The 18237-nt window shown below is 50.7% G+C and overlaps 3 protein-coding genes across 3 annotated transcripts; 2 read left to right on the forward strand and 1 right to left on the reverse strand.

The window, feature by feature from the left end:
* Positions 1-525: 525 nt before the first annotated feature.
* LOC119276910 lies at positions 526-8438 on the forward strand. Its single transcript, XM_037558079.1, has 3 exons — positions 526-649; positions 733-1051; positions 4678-8438. Exons 1-3 carry the CDS (start codon positions 597-599, stop codon positions 8080-8082), a joined length of 3777 nt encoding a protein of 1258 aa, XP_037413976.1. The 5' UTR covers positions 526-596; the 3' UTR covers positions 8083-8438.
* Positions 8439-8978: 540 nt separating this feature from the next.
* On the forward strand, positions 8979-10417 carry LOC119276912 (HVA22-like protein f). Its single transcript, XM_037558081.1, has 5 exons — positions 8979-9126; positions 9241-9267; positions 9368-9490; positions 9613-9859; positions 9970-10417. Exons 1-5 carry the CDS (start codon positions 9080-9082, stop codon positions 9994-9996), a joined length of 471 nt encoding a protein of 156 aa, XP_037413978.1. The 5' UTR covers positions 8979-9079; the 3' UTR covers positions 9997-10417.
* A 26-nt stretch (positions 10418-10443) lies between these two features.
* LOC119276911 (GDSL esterase/lipase At5g45670-like) lies at positions 10444-12562 on the reverse strand. The gene is made up of 3 exons (XM_037558080.1): positions 12130-12562; positions 11360-11484; positions 10444-11275 (listed from the first exon to the last, which is right to left on the reverse strand). Exons 1-3 carry the CDS (start codon positions 12365-12367, stop codon positions 10553-10555), a joined length of 1086 nt encoding a protein of 361 aa, XP_037413977.1. The 5' UTR covers positions 12368-12562; the 3' UTR covers positions 10444-10552.
* Positions 12563-18237: the final 5675 nt, after the last annotated feature.

Genomic DNA, 18237 nt, shown 5'->3' on the forward strand with positions numbered 1-18237 from the left:
GCATTTTTTTTTAGGGAAGAGTCATACGGCCGGCTGCCTCTTCCTTGTTGGTCCTCTCGGGTCTTGGCCCACCACGAGAGTACAGCGCACTATGCCGGGAAGATGACCAGGGGCGCGCCTCCCGACGCAACTGGGACTTAATAAAAGGCAGTCTGGTCAGGTCCAGCGTCAAATCCGCCGCGCACTGGGTCCCGCCTCGTCACTCCCTCCCAAGCTCCCCGACTTCTTTTTGTCAATTTTGGGGCTGTTTGGTTTAGCATTAGCATTGTCATACTTTGCCATACATTTTTGTCAAACTTATTTAAGGTTAGTTTATCAAAATAAGAGCCACAAGTTGACAGGCCTAAGGAAATTTTGCCACACTTTTGTGTGTATGTCATGTGGGACCCAAATATGGCTTGCCTAAGGTGTGGCTTGAACCAAACACTTACTTAAGTTGGTCAAAGTTGCCTAAGCTTAGGCGTGGCAATGTTTGACAAAGTTAAACACAAACCAAACAGCCCCTTTGTTCCGCCGTCTCTCCCAGTCTCGCTCGTAGCTTCGCAGCCCACCCGGCCAACAACCCTCGCCGGCGAGGCGCACCGCGCGGGAGCCAAATGGCCGCGGCGGAGGCCGCGGCCGAAGCGGCGGCCGAGGCTTTCTCCATACGGTACCCTACTCTTGTCTTGCCTCCGCTTGTTTTCTCGGGACACGCGGCCGATGCATGCTGACCTGTTCGACCGAATGCCGCAGGGGGTTCGCCGCCAGGATGCGGGCCGTGGACGCGGCCAAGTGCTGGCCATTCGGAGGCTCCGAGGACGACAACTCGGAGACGCCGCAGCTCCCGCCAATGGACCCGACGCCGCGGTCGCGCTGGTGGGCCGACGAGCTTGCGGCTTTGCGGGCGCGGCCGGCTGTCTGCGCTGCGGGCGGAGACTTCGCCGTGGGTGGCGGCATGGGAGATGGTTTGGGGAAGGCGACGAAGAGGAAGGGATCTCGCGGGAGCGGCGGTGCCGAGAGGGCTAAGAGGCGGCGGAGAGCGCTCCAATCTAGCTTCTTTTTGAAGCACAAGGTACGCGGTTGGTGCCCCCGCTTTGCTTGCCCTTCCCCGAGTATTCGCTAGCAGCCGTTCTCTGGGTTCAACTTCATATATGATGTTCAGTTTAGTACTAGCTTTTAGGAAGGCCCTTGTCACATTGGTAATTTAATGTCATTTGCTTGCTCTATGTTTCTGCTTGTAGACATAAAGAGTGAACACAATGCGTCCAACAAGACCCACATTATGTAGCACCGCGGTTAAAATTTCTGCTGCAATGTACCTGTTTTAGCCATTTGAAGGTGGACATTGGAAGTAGATGTTTAATCCATAGGATTTAGAGGTAGTAATCCAATACCTTGATTAATTGAACGAAAAACCACACCCTGCATCGCCCTCCCCGGAAGGTGGTGGCCGGGCTTGTTCTGGCCCGCAGCAACGGCGAAGGATAGGTCCACGAGCGGCGGCTTGAGCCGACAGGGGCTTGGTGCTGGCGGTTGGCCGCATTGGTGGTCCGTCAGCCGACAGCTCCCCATCGGCGCAACATCAGGACCTGTCGCCGGTGTCTGTATGGCAATGAAGGCATGGTTCCTGCTCCCTCGGCGGCCGGGGTGATACACGGCAAATTGTAGGGGTGGCCTGATCTTCATGATTGGACAGGGATTCATGGATGAACATGAGGAATAAGGGAGGATTAAGAGGGACACACGCAAGGATAAGGTTCACAACAAAAGTACTAACTCAAATCGTAAGGTCAATGCAAGAGGAACCTCAAGATCCAATAACAAGCAAATGAAAGAAAAAACATGGCGGTAGTTCATCCCTAAATCTCCATGAGAAATGGAGGGCTTGAGAGATAGTTCGTCCCTAATTGGAAGAGAGGAGGCGTTGTAATCCAGAAGGATTCATCTCCACATACAGGTCTTGTAAGCCGGTTGGATTCTTCTCTGCATAGGACGCCTTGATCATCCCCTTGGGGTAGGTAGATTGAGCAAAGCTCTCCCAAGTTCTTAGTGTATACTTTGCTAACACTAGATCTATTGAGGGGCATGGTATTTATAGTCTAGGACCGAAAGGGTACGGGGAGGAGATACACGGGCGCTGCCCAAAAAATGTGCATAAACAGTACTACCGGACAATCCAGGTTGGGGGCGGAAAGTCCGGTTGTGCTATCCTTTGGCGCCATTTTGCACTGCTGGACAGTCCGGGGCGCAGGGACCAGACAGTCCGGACGTGGAGGTGTAGTTGCACGTTCGGAGAAATGACTGGTAGTCCGCGAATTCGTCCGGAGGAAATATACGGTTTTTGGTTTTCGTCCGGTGATTCCCAGACTATCAGCTGGATTCATCCGGGCAAAACATAGACGTTTTGGGGTCACGCAGGTGGTTGCCGGACTGTCTGGTAGTACACCAGGAACACTTCCCTCTTTTCCTTTCCTTCTTCCTCGAGTCTTCGCTCCTCACTTGGGTCTTGGGCTTCTTACTTGCTTCTCCTTGGTACTTGCCTTTGTACCTAAGCATGCATAAGGTGTCGGCTTGAGGTAGTAGCCAGATCTCATTCAAACGCAAAGGTAGCTCAAAGAGGAGTGAACTCACCTTGGTTTATATAGCGTGTACACGAGCTCTTGTCATTGGTCAACTTGGCCCTGGCGATGAATCCATGGTGATGTCGGTGGGATGCTCCTCATCATGTTGTGGCGCTAGTCCCTGCTAGGGCATTGATGTGTGGGTCCTCTCCTCCCCGCTGCCATCGCCTATGTCGGCGGCGGGGTCTCTCAGCCACCTCTCTCATCCACAATTCCCTATTGTCTCGTCTCTTGAGCCGAACGGAACGCGCCAATGTTGGCCTGGGATTCCTGGGACTTTGGCTTTCCAGAGTGGTGCCTGCAGGTGGTCCATGAGGTGTGCTTGGTGTGTGGTGGTTGTTTCGGCTGGCCATGTGGGGTTGGCCAGCGTCTGGCAGGGGGTAGTCGATGGTGTTGTTGTCGTGGTAGGCTCATGTTGGACTTAATGCTAGGCGTATGGTGGCCTCTGTCGCCGGCGTGGTGTGCGAACCAGGTTCTTGGGCTAACACTATTGTAGGCAGTGTCAGGGTTCTATTGATGGCTCATCATGGAGTTGCGCCATTGCGTGTGTTATTGCCGCGGCGCTTCAGGCGAAACCCTGCTTGAACTTGTCGGTGTCGGAGAGGAGGGCTGCCCTCGAGCATCGTCTGATTGGTGGTGTCATCTAGGAGCCCACATTCACCCCCAACCCTTGTGATCTGGTTCCCTGAGTGAAAAACATGATTTGGCTTGCCAAATCAAATTATCGTGGCGCAGATGACATTGCTCCTTTGTTCTAAGCGTTGTTCTTAGAGGTCTGACCCTAGCTTAGTGCGTGAACCGGTGACACTCGCCTTGACTCTAGCTGGTAGAATCTAGGTGCGCCTACAAGGCTGCAACATGCAAATGCGGTTACCTTGGACGTCATGGGTAGTGAGGATCGCGGAGGATGGGTCCCGTGTCGTGGCGTCTTAGAAGCATGGGGCCACACGACAAGTATCGGCTGATGATTGCAGGCGTAGGTTGCGACCAACGAGGGATATGACGAGGTGTGGTGATGTAGCATTCAAGACGGCAGCAGCGATTCTACGGCCTTGGCACCGTTGTAGTGTGAGGCGGGCGGTCCGTGACACCATCAACTTTTGCCTTCTCTAATTTGGGAGGGGCCCATTTCCCCCCTTCTCTGCTAAGTTGGATTCTCTCTTCTCGTGGTGGGAGATGCATCATGTGCACTTTTATGGATGGTTGCTAGGCCAGGGTTTGTTTTGTGGTCCCGGTTGTAATGTTGGTCCAACAGACGGTCTTGTGTTGAGTGGCTAGTTGTTTTGGCTTAGTCTTAGGCTTGTACAGTTGTAACCATATTCTTTCTATCCGTTCATTGAGGGGCAAGCTTTGTGTGTTCCCGGAAAAAAAATCTACAGAATTTATGTTCCCGTTCTTTTGAGGGTAGAACAGGCCAATGGTGCATATAGTGTGTATTTACCTACTTCATGAACTGTAGAAAGGAATAAGCTAGCCTCCCAGACCACTTACTGCCTTTGTAATGCCCCGACCAAACCCACTAGTTCCTGGTCATTGCGCCTGGGATCTAGAATGGCCCCAGAGAACTAGCCAGAGTGAGGACAAAGTTGTGTTCAAGGAGGGTGTTATTTATTTACCGTTGCTGGCTATGATGCCATTTCATGGTGAATTTTGGTCAATTAAGCTACTGACATGGCAGAATTACCTCAAAATTTTGACTGCCCTGTGGTGTTGACATGCTTTTCTAAGTTCAAGGGGTCTAATCTCTGGTTTTTCATCAAAGTGTAGTTTTGATTTTGTTTTGGGCCTATTGTAAGATTAGAGAATCATGGTTTCTAGGACTGGTGAGTTACATGTTCTAGATTTAGGTTAGTTATCCACATTTACTTTTCCATAATTTTAAACATGCGCGCTGCTCTTTCTTTGAAAACATGTACAAAGAAACATTGAAAGTGCATACCACATAGTATTATTTATTGGTCGGATTACATAGAAGTTCTATTGACTAACCACCTAATTCCATGTTCGAGTTTCCTCTACATAGTCAGCTTACCTTGTTATTCTCAGCTAATAATATGTAAGATGTTTTCTTTAACAGGAGAGAACCTCTAAACTCCAACCAGCATCTCGCTTACTTCAACGCATGTTCCATAAGGGTTTGTTGAGAAAACGAAAAGGCTGTACTATTCCTACACTAAGAGAACTCATTATGAGGAAGAAATTGCAAGAGCGACAGGATCAGATGTCAACCCACAGAAACAGCTTGAAGAAACAGTCCGTGAGAGGAATGGATCACGAACGAAGCATAAAAATCAGCAGGCCAACTGATTATCCTGTAAATCTTGGCTGTGAAGTAGTGAAGCATGTTGCATGCCCACCCAAGGATGATATTTTTGGAGATCTACCTCTTTTAGAAAGCTCAAAAGTTATGTTTCATACTGGAGTTGACATACTCCCTACTATTATAGAAGATTCTTTTGTAGAAAATCAAAATGGGCCAGATGCCATATCAGAAACTGAACCATTGGAGCTAATGCCTATTGCTGACATTTCAAAGCAAACATCACCCCCCCTTGAAGACTCAGTGAAGAAGGAACAGAGTCCTGACAAAGGGTCAACATGCATCTTACTCAATGATGCAGGAAGGAGTCATTCTTCCCCTGCTGAGTTTGATGGTCTGCTAAATCATGCTAGTGTTACCATGGCGAAAACTTCTCTTCCTGAAATGCAGCTGAAATCTACGAATGTTCCTGCTTTAAGTTCTTATTGTAACGAGGGAGCAAAATCTGGTACTAGCAACTGTGCACAGGGTCGTTTCAACACAAACACAGACTGCTTTCAGGAAATGGAAAGACCTGGTACCAGTTCAGTGGCCGTGAGAACCAGAACTGAGGCAGTTAAAAAAGAAGATGCAGCAATCCATGGTGTAAACAATGCAAGTGTCACCATGGCGAAAACTAGTCTTCCTGAAATGCAGCTGGAATCTACTCATGTTCCTGCTTTAAGCTCTTGTTCAGAGGCCATGAGAACCAGAACTGAGGCAATTAAAAAAGAAGATGCAGCAGTCCATGGTGTAAACAATGCAAGTGTCACCATGGCGAAAACTAATCTTCCTGAAACACAGCTGAAATCTACTCATGTTCCTGCATTAAGTTCTTATTGTAACGATGGAGCAAAACCTTGTCCTAGCAACCATCCGCAGGGTAGTTTCTATATAAACACAAACTGCTTTCAGGAAATGAATAGACCTGGTACCAGTTCAGCGGCCGTGAGAACCATAACTGCAGCAGTTACAGAAGATAGAGATGCAACTGTCCATGGTCCAAACAATACAAGTGTCACCATGGCGAAAACTTGTCTTCCGGAAATGCAGCTGAAATCTACACATGTTCCTGGTTTAAGTTCTCATTGTAACGACGGAGCAAAATCTGGTTCTAGCAACCATCCGCAGGATCGTTTCTACACAAACACAAACTGCTTTCAGGAAATGGAAAGACCTGCTACCAGTTCAGCGGCCGTGAGAACCAGAACGGAAGCAGTTGCAGAAGATAGAGATGCAGCTGGCCATGGTCTAAACAATATAAGTGTCACCATGGCGAAAACTTGTCTTCCTGAAATGCAGCTGAAATCTACTCATGGTCCTGTTTTAAGTTCTTATAGTAAGGACGGAGCAAAATCTGGTTCTAGCAACCATCCGCAGGGTCATTTCTACACAAACACATGCCGCTTTCAGGAAATGACAAGACCTGGTACCAGTTCAATGGATGTGAGAACCAGAACTGAAGCAATTGAAAAAGATAGAGATGCAGCAGTCCATGGCAAGAAGAGCACTGGTATCTCTGGTCGACTTGTTCCAACCGAATACCATCCTTCAGGTGAAGGCAATCTATCGTCCTCGGTTATGTCACAGAGGACTGTCAATGTAGGAATTAATGCAGATGGCATGTCTTCCTGCAGGAGTATGCCTGCCCAGGAATATGTCCCTGCTTCTATTCCTTGTAAAGTTGCAAGCAATGCGTATCATGAAAGTAGAAAGTCTGTGGATGCATGCACATCATTATCAATGGATGACCAAGGTAGCTGGTACTCAAAAAATTACCCAGGTCACTCTCCGGCAAGTATTAGTTTGCCTTTTATGGAGCTACCTGGCCTTGAAAAGATGGAGATCTCAAGCTATGATCCGAGGACAGGTGAAAATAACTTTATGAATGGACGATCAATGAACATAGTAAGATGCCAACAACAGAAGCAGGTGATTGGCATGACCAGTACTATGCAAAGTCAGAATAAGATTGGGTTCAGCGATTCTCAAGCTGGGAAAAAGGGCCCAGATGGTTTTGTGAGACGTGATAATTGTCATTCGTACCAACCCACCATGCGCTTAATGGGCAAGACAGTCTCACTTTGTAAAGGTAGCATGGAGCAGGAGGTACCAACTACAGGGAAGTGGATTGACAAAAATGTTATTGGAGACCGTCCCTCATCAGTTTCATGCCAGTTGCCCCCAAAGAACGTGTTCCCTTATCAAGATTCTGTGATACCAAGAACTCGTGTTCATGAATCTTCAGATACTTTGCCAAGGATTCCCAACAGTACTTTTGCAGAGGCAAGGCCTATTGCCAATGATGCTCAAAATCATAGGCTGCCACAGACTAATATTTCTTCAGCAGTTAAAGATTACACTTGGAATTTAGGCAGTCAGTTTGGCCGGCAAGCTCAGGGAAACAAAGAATATGTCATAGGCAACTCAAGGACCAGGCATATGGAGTTGTCTCAGCCACCCGAGTTGATAGGCATTCATCGGAACCAATACTTGCACTTAGGCAATCCTGCATCAAGCATGTATGCAGAAGAACACACTTTTGTTGGTTCAGCAGTAAATCGATCTTCTCCTTCATTTCCACAGTGGTCATTAAATACAAGCATGCAGGGGAAGTACCAAAATCCCACTTCATTGGTTTACGAAGATCCTAGATCTGTTCGTACCCACCAACCTCCCTGCCAAGTACCTGGAGCAAATCTATTTTCAGCATCAAACATATCTTTTCATGACTACGGTACAAAAAATGCCGAGTCCAGAAACTCTTATCAGCGAGCACATCCTTCTCTTCCAAGTAGTGCGGCAAGTAAGTTCCATGACTACTGCACAAAAAATGTCGATTCCAGATACTCTTATCAGGGAGCACATCCTTCTCTTTCAACTAGTGTGGCAAGTAAGTCTATTTGGGCAAGTAAGTCTACTCGCGATGTTCTGAATATAGATGGCAGGAAGGGTGTTTCCCTAGTTGATGAAAGAAGCAAGAGACCAGGTTGTGCAGATAATGTTTCACAGCAACCTGCAAAGAGGCAGCTTGTTGCAGACAAACCGGAGTTAACAAGTTCGATGTTCCCATGCATGGAAAAATACTCGTTTGGCTGGTCAGTAAATGATACAGTTGGCCCGCGGATGCTTGACTTCAGTAACAAAAATAGCAGGGCATGCCACACAAATATCAAAAAATGAAAAAACAATAACTTAGGGGGGATGTCTGTTCCAGTTGTTGAAGCAAGATCAAGGACTGAGATGCCACATTCCACTAAATTTTCAGTTGGTAATGGTTTCTATAGTGGAATGTCAGAAAGAAACAGTGGAGTGTTCCTGTTCCACTTATTATTTTGGTATTCGAATAGTCGGCAAAAGGGAAGCTGTAGTAGCCTTTTCTTCATTTCTCAAGATGTTAGTTTAGCAATCAGTCGATTGCTTGTAAAAACTTTGCGGGCAAATGTGCAAGAATGTTTTTCTTAGGATGACACTCCCTCTGTAAACTTTTATAAGACGTTTTAGGTCACTAGTTTACAGAGAGAGTACATACCATGGCATATCACAGGCACGGGGACATTTAAATTGCCAAATGTTGTCGATTCGATTATTTTCTGGGGCCTCCTGTTCGTGCCAGTATGCGTTCTGGCGCCTTAACACATACTCCTTCCGTTCCAAAATAAGTGTTGTGTTGTACTAAAACCGCGACACTTATCAGCATACTCTTCGGTTTGGTCCAGAAAGTAAAGCCATCATTTGGTAGATTCATTGATCAGCACTTCCCTGCGCAACAAGCTAGGGAAGACAATGACAGGCGCATGGAAAGCAGGGTTTCTTTCAGGAAGCCGCGCCCACTGACTCTGAACTGAACTGAAACCCGAAACTTCGGATGCATGTCACCTAAGGTAGCCCTCTGGTCGTGCAACCTTGCAAAAGTTTGCCGGCGAAACGTGCAATCGCCTGAGACCCTCCAGTTTGTTCTTGCTTTCCTTGGGCCAAGAGTAAGGGAGACTTCGCATCGTATCTGCAAGGGTTCCTTCCTTGCCCCCCTTTAAACCCCAGTTTTAAACTGCCCCAACACAGGTATAAAACCATCAGGTGTGTCCCTTGTCATCCACACCGTCCCATACCGACAGACAGACCGACCGAGGACATCAAGAGGCCTCGGAGAAAGCTTTCTCGCAAGCCGCGGCGACGAACCATGGGTGTTCTTGGTGCCCTTGCCAGGCATTTGGATTCCCTTGTTGGGTAAGCGGGTCACACCTGTATATTCATGTTGCTGCTTTTGTTCATTTCCTTGTGAACTTCGAGACTTGTTACGCTCTGAAATTCGTGTTTCTGCTTCTATGTTGCACTCCACAGGCCAGGAATCATGCTGCTTTATCCGCTGTAAGTGATTCATCAGAAACAACGGTTCACGGTTGGTTTGAGAGCTATTTCAACACTGTGCTCTGAATTCTAACAATGGTTGGTTTTCTTGCACGATCAGGTACGCGTCGATGCGCGCGATCGAGAGCCCTTCTTCCCTGGATGATCAGCAGTGGCTCACCTACTGGGTGCTGTACTCCCTGATCACCCTCTTTGAGCTCTCATGCTGGAAGGCTCTCCAGTGGTAAGCCAGCAGTAACCATGACTCTCCTCTCTTCCTCTGTCTGATTTGCTCAGTTATTATTGTTCGTTCCTCGGGCAATGAATTTCTCAAGATTTCGCTCTGCCTATGTGTGTATGTTTCAGGCTCCCTCTGTGGCCGTACATGAAGCTCCTCTTCTGCTGCTGGCTGGTGCTGCCGATCTTCAACGGCGCGGCCTACATCTACGAGACGCACGTCCGGCGCTACTTCAAGATCGGGCAGTACGTGAGCCCCGGCTACAGCGAGAGGCAGAGGAAGGTGCTGCAGATGATGAGCCTCGACGCGCGCAAGTCCGTCGAGCGCTTCATCGAGACGCACGGGCCCGGCGCTCTCGAGAAGATCATCCAAGCCGTGAGTCGTCCTTGCTCCCTACACTGCCTGCATATATGCTCTTTTGTTTCTGAATGTTCATCTCTTTTTATTCCTCCTTCCTGATTTAATGGTTTGACTTGTGCATGCAGGCTGAACAGGAAGCCAAGAGAGCCTAGTTTATCTAGCGTGTGGTGAAGTGGAAGGCATTCTTTCAACCGGGAGAAGAGAAACGAGTGGAAATGTAAATGGCTGCCGTGTGCTGTGATCGATATGCTTCGGCAGCTGTTCTCCTTGTGCCGTGTGCGTGTGTTTGATCTGTTGGTTGGGCTTGGCAAGATACCTTGCTGTACATAAGAGATGATCAATGAAACATTCAGGCTATACATGTGAAATGTGGTGTGATGTGATGTGCTCAACACGAAATGGAGCACGACCACAACTAGTCTCTGAATGAATGAAAACCAGAATTTTAACTGTCCTGAACACATCCCTTTCTCTCCACTGAACACCTTAATCCTTGTGATGAATGAAAACCAATTATTGCCTATACCTGTTACAAACTGCATGGCGTATTCATTCTTCAAAATGAAAAAAAAAGAACAGGCTAATGTGTTGCTTTTACAGATCGAAAAGAATTAATCCATTTCCATGCCCTTTGTTGGCGAGCGGAAATGGGAATTGCACATGCCTGTACTGGATCGACCACTAGCCATAGATAGTCACGCGATGGGATCAAAGGGATGCGAGCGTGCTGATGTCCATCGGGTAGGCGTCGTTGGGCGACTGGGCGCGGTAGGACCTCCGGCCGACGATGATGTTGGCCGCCTCCGACGGGTGGAAGGCGTCCCAGAAGATGTGCTGGTCCCTGTTGGCGCACGGCGCCTGGTACGGCAGGCACGTCACCTCCCCGTTGTTCCGCCCCACGCCGCAGCACCCGGCGGTGGACTCCGTGAACCCGTAGGCGCCGGCGTTGGCCAGGATGTCGTTGAAGATGTTGTAGGCGTTGATGTAGGTGAAGTGCGCGCCGGGGAGGGTGTTCATCTGGTCCACCAGCCCCACCAGCCGCCGGTTGAAGATCTGGATGGCGCCGTCGATGCGGCCGACGCAGGTGGCGCCGTCGGGGCTGTAGCGCGCCAGCTCGTTGGGGGCGCACCCGACCTGGCCCACCCCGATCAGGGCCACCTTCCGGGCGCCGTAGCTGTACATGGCCTGGAGGTAGCGGCGGTAGTCGGCGATGAGCGAGTCGGCGAACTGCTCCGGCGTGTAGCGGCTGCCGGTGCTGTAGAAGGCCGGCTGGAAGTAGTTGTTGAGGTAGTCGTTGCTGCCCATGCCCACCGTGAAGATGCACTGGCTCAGCCGCTCCGACGCCGTGTCCCGGTCGCCCAGGATGTTCACCAGCGTCTGCACCGCCGTCTGGTAGTTCTGCACCTGCCCCGCGAACGGGATCCGCCCGCCCTGCATCACGTCCATTCCATGAGATCAATTTTTTGGATCTGCGACATGATCGTTGTGAACTTGTGATATGTACACTCCACGTACGAGCTGCTGGCCGGTCTCGGCACGGATCCCGGCGGCGGCGGAGGCGAAGTTGACGCCGTTGAGGAGCTGGTCGCCGCCCGTCGCCGCGTAGGGAGGGATGAAATTGTCGAAGCCCAGAAGTTGAGCTGCATGCGCATGTTGGTAAAAAAAAATCACAACAAGGTTAACGTTTTAAGCCGTGACATGAGTCATGACACACGTACGTAACCACCATTGATGCTGCACATGTAGGAGTACTATATGTACGTAGAAATCTTTTTAAATTTTTTTTATCTGCAACGACGATGGATCTAGGCAGTGTGTTCTTGATGAATCTATGCCGCGCCCCGGCAAATTTAATTCCATGCAACCCTCACCGAACACTGTAGTACTATATCGGCGGGCTGGCCCACGCTGGGACGTGTGATGGGTGTCTAGCCAAGAGAAGCTACAGCCACATTCCTTTATTTACACACCTACCACTGCTGCATGCTGTACTTGGGAAGGATCGGAATGCCAGCTACCGTTTTCTATCACCTGACCCAGATACGCATGCAATGCATGCACGCACCACCCATGACCACCATAAACATGGTCGATCGATCGTGTCCGAAATTCCGAATGCGCGCGCTGGTGGTAGACGACAACAATTCACCTCAGCTATCCTATATCCTGTAGTTAGCTCCTGTGTAAAGGTAGGTAGGTAGTGCATGCTGATGACGGCCATGTTAATTTGGTCTTGACGTAGAGTATATACATATATATATATATATGCATGGTTAGTTAATTACCGATGACGTCGACGGTGGTGAGGCCGTTGGTGAAGCGCCCCGACGGGCCGCCGGCGAAGTCGATGCCGTAGGGCGGGTAGTTGGCGCGCGCCAGGGACACGATGTAGTTGTTGTTGCCGTTGTCCACCAGCGAGTCGCCGAAGATGAAGTAGCACGGCACCTGGGGGTCGCACCTCGCCGCCGTCGCCAGCGCCAGCGCCGCCGCCGCCACCAAGCACGCCAGCCGCCCCAGCTCCATGGCGCCCGCGCACGCTGCTAGGGCTAAGCTAGCTAGCTTCCGAGGAGAGACGTAGCTAGGTAGCTATAGCTAGGCACGGGTGCAGGGGAGATCGGTCGACGAGCGGGGCGGGGAGAGAACTAGAAGTGGATATGGACGGAGAGGGCGGGAGGTCGGCCAGAGGAGCTAGCACGAGTCACGCTTGCACATGACCCACGGGACTGAGCTAGCATATATAGGCGCCGCGCGGGCAGCGATGGAGCGGCACCGGAAGGAGGCTGCAGTGATAGCAGATGGACTCGTGGACGCGCTCCACTTGCACAGATCATAGATTGTTGGTCGCGCTTGGTGGGCGAGCTAGCCGCCTAGCCCCAGTACAGTACCGGCACTTAGCTACTGATCGATCGAGTTTTGAGTGACTTAAGTTGGTGAACTGGGAAGAGGGGCCGGCCGAAAATACAGGTAGTAATTCCACACGGCTTTCAAAACCGTGCATCACCGCATTAAATTAACAGAATGACTAATTCACATCTAGTATAGATGTTTTTAGGAATGTCACATCTAAGTAGTTCATTGCATAATAAGGGGCTTGAAGATTTGTACAAAATATTTTTTTAATTGTGTTTTTGCTAATGTTGTGTGATGTCATGCTTAGATGTGACATAGTTATGTCACATCTAGCCACATCCTTTATTTAATTGAATAATAACACAGTAACACTAACGTGGCCTTGTCTTCTGCGATAGAATTGCGACAACCCGTGCATGCATGCGTGATGCTGTCAAGTGTGTGTGTGATTACTGGTTTGCTTGCAGTGCAGGCTGCAGCTTAGATGGATCTGTATATTGCAGCTTTTGCACATACTTCATTTAATTCTCCGGGCTCCTAGCTAGCAGTTCAGTGAACGTACTACATGTTATCTTGTTATCACTGCATGCGCGGCGCACTGGCAAAATGCATGGCAAGTGGGCACTGTAGGGTGCTTGCATTGCATGCATGGCAAGTTCTGTACTGCTACTCCAGCTAGTACTAGTACTGGTGGTTGGATTCGGTGTGGTGTGGGTCTGCGCTGCGCATGATCACTTGATCAGTGAAGCATATGAACAGTGTTTACCGTGTGCCACAGTGCTATGTTTTTTTCTTTTCAGAATAGGACAAGCCGAGAAGAGCATCTTCGTGCATTCCTCTTGAAGTACCTGCGTTCGTGCCAACTGCTCCGGGGTTTACTACTAACTTCATTGTTTATGATATGATGAATTTAAGCACCTCAAAGAAATTAAACGTGAGGAAAACCACCAAGTCGCTTCCTGTAGAAAAAGGCAGGCTGCTTGTACCGTGACTCGCAAATGATCGTTTCCACGAAAGTTACAGGTACAGGCCAGTACCGGTGGAGTACCATCTAAGAAAGCATTTCATCAACTTAAGTGAGGCCGCCCGTAGGCCGCAGCGGTAAGTAATTAGGCATGGAGGACGTACGACACTAGTCCGTGAGATGGGCCATAAACCGCGGCATGGAGTCCGTCGACGAGCATAGATGGAGGCACCTCCATTAATGCCGGTAGGAGGAGGAGGCAACGCGAGCGGTGAGCGCCATCAAGTTGAAGAGCCATCGATCGGCCGCCCCCAAATCATGCAGGCTTCCCAGCGCTTGCGTTGCGTTGCGGCAGCGCGAAGCAGACCCCCGGCGCCGAGCTGGCCGGCATTCCGCGCCGCGCAAACCGACGGCCGCACATGCACGGATGCATGCATGTCACCCAGGGGAGAGGAGAGGACGGCCCATCAGAACGGGTAAGCAAAACAGCTAGAGCAGACCTAACCTACCGCGGCGGCGCGTTACTCGCGGCTGCTGATAGAGCCCGGGGCTCTGCGACTGCTCTGACGCTTCGTTTCCATGCAGGAACGGACTTGCAAAGGACGGGTCAGTGGTTGTAATGGTCGGGTCGCAGCTATGAGTGGCCGCCCACAAGGATAGGATAGCTGGCTAGGGTGGTTGTTTCAGCCAATCTGACAACTCTTGCACCTGCAGGGAATGGCATGGTCGTGTTTGGTCAATCTCTGATAATGGCTGCTGTGCATCATCAACTACGAAGCTTCTATCGTGGCCTTAGCTCGGGCTAAGCGGTTGTGTAATATTATGCGAGAGTAGCTTGATGTTTTGTTAGACTGTATAGTTTCTGTATTTACATATGTATACTGTAACGTTGTATACCACCTCATTATATATATGTGATAGGCCACCCCTAGAGGGTTGTGCCGGTTCCTCCCAAAACCTATTGTCTTACATGGTATCACGCTAGGTTACGTCCGCTTCCGCCTAAAAACCCTAAACCGCCGCCGTCGCCGCCGCCGTCGCCCGACTGCTATGTCGTCCGCCGCCGCGTCCGGCTCCACCGCCGCGTCCGGCTCCACCGCCACCGGGTTTCTCCCGGCTTCTCTCGCGGCGCTTCTCTCCAGGCCGCTGGATGCCGCTTCCCTTCAGGCGCCGATCGGGACGAGGAGCGTCGGCTCCCTCTTCGCGCTCCCACCGGCTGCCTCCTCGCCTGGGCAGGCGCTTGTCGTCCACACCGCCGCCGCCCCGTCAACCGCGGCTGTCGCGCCCTCGGCCACTGCACCGCTGGTGGCGGAGGACGCCGTGATGGCGGGCTTCGCGGCGTCAACCGCGGCCATCGCGCCCCCTGTCACCGCGCCGGCTGCCTCTCCGACTGTCTCCACGGTGGTTTCACCTCAGCCAGTCTCCTCGATGGGATCGCAGCCGCCGCCGCCGTTTCACTTCGGTCATCTCATCACCATCAAGTTGTCGTCGGACAACTACATCTTCTGGCGCGCGCAGGTTCTTCCGCTTCTTGGGAGTCACTACCTGCTTGGCTATGTCGACGGCTCTCTCCCTTGCCCTCCTGCACTGGTTGACGGCGTGCACGGTCCGGTCTATAATCCAGCTCACCGTGTCTGGACAGGGCAGGATCAGGCGAACCTCTCCTCCATCCAGAGGTCGCTCTCTCCGGCCGTCGATGGGCTTGTTGTCTTCGCCAAGACGTCCCATGAGGCGTGGACTATTCTTGAGCGCTCGTTTGCGGCACAGTCGCAGGCTCGTGTATCTGGGCTCCGTCGCCAACTTGGGGAGTGTCAGAAGCTTGACTCCACCGCCACTGAGTTCTACAACAAAGTCAAGGGCCTCGCCGACACGCTGGCCTCCATTGGACAGCCCCTCAGCGACCCCGAGTTCAACTCGTTTATTGTCAATGGTCTTGATGAGGAGTATGACGCCTTAGTCGAGATCATCAATGAGAGGGGCAACTCCACGCCCATGCCAGCACACGAGGTCTTTTCACGCCTCCTTCTTACTGAGCAACGAGTCGAGACGCGCCGATCCAGGGGCAACGGCGCCCTCTTGGCCAACGCCGCCACCAAGGGTGGTCGCTCTTCTTCATCATCCAGGGCTCCTTCGGGGCAGCCACCACCGCCCGCCTCGGCCCCTCCTCCTACTGCGACGTTGCCAGGGGCTGGCGGTCCGCGTGTGTGTCAGCTTTGTGGTCACGATGGGCACTGGGCCTCGAAGTGTCACAAGCGCTTCCAGCGGGGTTTTCTTGGTCTCGGCAATGACGGGAAGGATACACGCAACTTTGCTCGTCAGGTCGCCATGGCTGATCGTCCGCCGCCGCAGAAGCCACAGGGACACACTCATTCCTACTCCATCGATCCTCACTGGTACATGGACTCTGGGGCGATAGAGCATCTGACCAGCGAGATGGGGAAGCTTCACACTCGTGAACCCTACCATGGCTCCGACAAGATCCACACCGCCAATGGAGCAGGTATGCACATCTCTCATATTGGTCAAGCATCACTTCTCACTAGACATGCCAATAGGAGTCTTCAACTTCGCAATGTTCTTCGAGTTCCATCTGTGACACATAATCTTCTTTCAGTTCCTAAACTCACACATGATACTAATGTGCTTTGTGAATTTCATCCTTTTGATCTTTTTATTAAGGATCGGGGCACGAGGGACATTCTTCTTAGTGGGCAGCTCTGCCAAGGTCTCTATCGTCTGGAGCATCCTGGCGTCGCTCGCGTCTTCAGTGGAGTTCGGGTATCTCCATCACAGTGGCATGCTCGTCTTGGTCACCCGGCCACACCTATTGTCCGGCATGTTTTGCGTCATCATGAGCTTCCTAGTGTGTCTAGTAATAAAGATGTAGCAGTGTGTGATGCTTGTCAGCAGGGGAAGAGTCATCAACTTCCTTTTTCGGAGTCTAGTCGTGAGGTGAAACATCCTTTAGAACTTGTGTTTTCAGATGTATGGGGTCCTGCTCAGACTTCTGTTAGTGGTCATAATTATTATATCAGTTTTGTTGATGCTTACAACCGCTTTACCTGGCTTTATCTTATCAAACGTAAATCTGATGTGTTTGACATTTTTGTTCAGTTCCAAAAACATGTTGAACGCCTTCTCAAGCACAAAATTGTTCATGTTCAGTCGGACTGGGGTGGCGAGTATCGCAACCTCAACTCCTTCTTTCAGTCGCTTGGGATCGCTCACCGTTTAGCATGTCCACATACACATCAGCAGAATGGTTCAGTAGAACGTAAGCATCGTCACATTATTGAAGCTGGTCTGACTCTTTTGGCCCATGCATCTGTTCCGTTTCGGTTTTGGAGTGATGCTTTCACCACTGCATGTTTTCTCATCAATCGTACTCCCACTCGTGTTTTGAACATGAAGACTCCCATTGAAGTTCTCCTTAATGAACAACCGGACTACACCTTTCTCAAGGTGTTTGGGTGTGCTTGCTGGCCTCATCTCCGTCCATATAACAAGCGTAAGCTCGAGTTTCGTTCCAAGAAGTGTGTTTTTCTTGGTTATAGCTCTCTTCATAAAGGATACAAATGTCTTCATGTGCCCACTAATCGTGTCTACATCTCTCGGGATGTTGTGTTTGATGAACATGTATTTCCCTTTGCCAAACTCCCTGTGTCCACTGCCGAGCCACCAGTCATGCATTCATCCTCTGTTGCTTCTGACCAATTTGATGATGTTGCATATTCTCCTCTATTGTTGCCTAACCATGGTGCAGGCACTGGTCGTGGGGCTCGTTTGGAGATCTTGGAGGTGCCATCGTCCTCTTCGTCGCCATCGCCTTCATCCTCGGCACCTTCTGTTGTGCATGAGGAGCACAGGGCGCCCCTGCATGGCGTCGGTTCCCGTGCTCATGCACGACCGGTCGATGTCCTGGTCCGGTCGCCTCTGGCTTCTGGGCTGCCTTCGCCATCGTCGCGCCCTGCGACCTCGGCGACTGGGCCGGCCTCGCCGGTCCCCGTCTCGCCCAGGGAGTCTGGGCAGTCGTCTCCAGGCCTCGCCTCGCCCGCCCTCGCCTCACCCAGGTTGTCCGGGCCCTTGTCACCAGGGCCGGCCTCGCCTGCTCTCGCCTCGCCAAGGCCGTCTGGGCCGGTGTCACCGGAGCTGGCCTTGCCCACTCTCGGTTCGCCCATGGCCTCTGGGCCCCTGTCGTCGGGCCCGTCTGTAACGCCCGGATAATCTTGCTACAGTAATCCCACGCTAATCTTGGCACGTCATCCCGATTACTGTTGCTATCCTCGCAATAATTCGAAACCGTTCAAATTCAAAATTCAAATTGATGAAAACAATAAAAATTTTCAAAATTTAAAATAAAATTGTTCGGTGGTTGACGAATATTACAAGGGTAATTATAGTGCAACAGGCATATTTTTATAAAATGGCTAAATGGATTAAATGATTTAAACAGAAAAGAAATAATAAAAGAAAATACAAAAGGAAAGAAAAACAGAAAACCAAAAAAAAAGGAGGGAAGCCCCTCCCCTGCTGGACCGCGGCCCAGCTGGCCATCGGGCCAACCAGGCCGGCCCAGGTC

The sequence above is a fragment of the Triticum dicoccoides genome, chromosome 3B (genome assembly GCF_002162155.2).
Source record: "Triticum dicoccoides isolate Atlit2015 ecotype Zavitan chromosome 3B, WEW_v2.0, whole genome shotgun sequence".
NCBI classification, from domain to species: domain Eukaryota; kingdom Viridiplantae; phylum Streptophyta; class Magnoliopsida; order Poales; family Poaceae; genus Triticum; species Triticum dicoccoides.

Coding starts and splice junctions, on each gene's coding strand:
- LOC119276910 (XM_037558079.1), top strand. CDS start 597: ATGGCCGCGGCGGAGGCCGCGGCCGAAGCGGCGGCCGAGGCTTTCTCC. Junction 650..732: donor GCCGAGGCTTTCTCCATACG/GTACCCTACTCT, acceptor CGAATGCCGCAG/GGGGTTCGCCGCCAGGATGC. Junction 1,052..4,677: donor GCTTCTTTTTGAAGCACAAG/GTACGCGGTTGG, acceptor TTTCTTTAACAG/GAGAGAACCTCTAAACTCCA.
- LOC119276912 (XM_037558081.1), top strand. CDS start 9,080: ATGGGTGTTCTTGGTGCCCTTGCCAGGCATTTGGATTCCCTTGTTGG. Junction 9,127..9,240: donor CATTTGGATTCCCTTGTTGG/GTAAGCGGGTCA, acceptor TGCACTCCACAG/GCCAGGAATCATGCTGCTTT. Junction 9,491..9,612: donor TGCTGGAAGGCTCTCCAGTG/GTAAGCCAGCAG, acceptor TGTATGTTTCAG/GCTCCCTCTGTGGCCGTACA.
- LOC119276911 (XM_037558080.1), bottom strand. CDS start 12,367: ATGGAGCTGGGGCGGCTGGCGTGCTTGGTGGCGGCGGCGGCGCTGGCG. Junction 11,485..12,129: donor CACCACCGTCGACGTCATCG/GTAATTAACTAA, acceptor ATGCGCATGCAG/CTCAACTTCTGGGCTTCGAC. Junction 11,276..11,359: donor CCGAGACCGGCCAGCAGCTC/GTACGTGGAGTG, acceptor GACGTGATGCAG/GGCGGGCGGATCCCGTTCGC.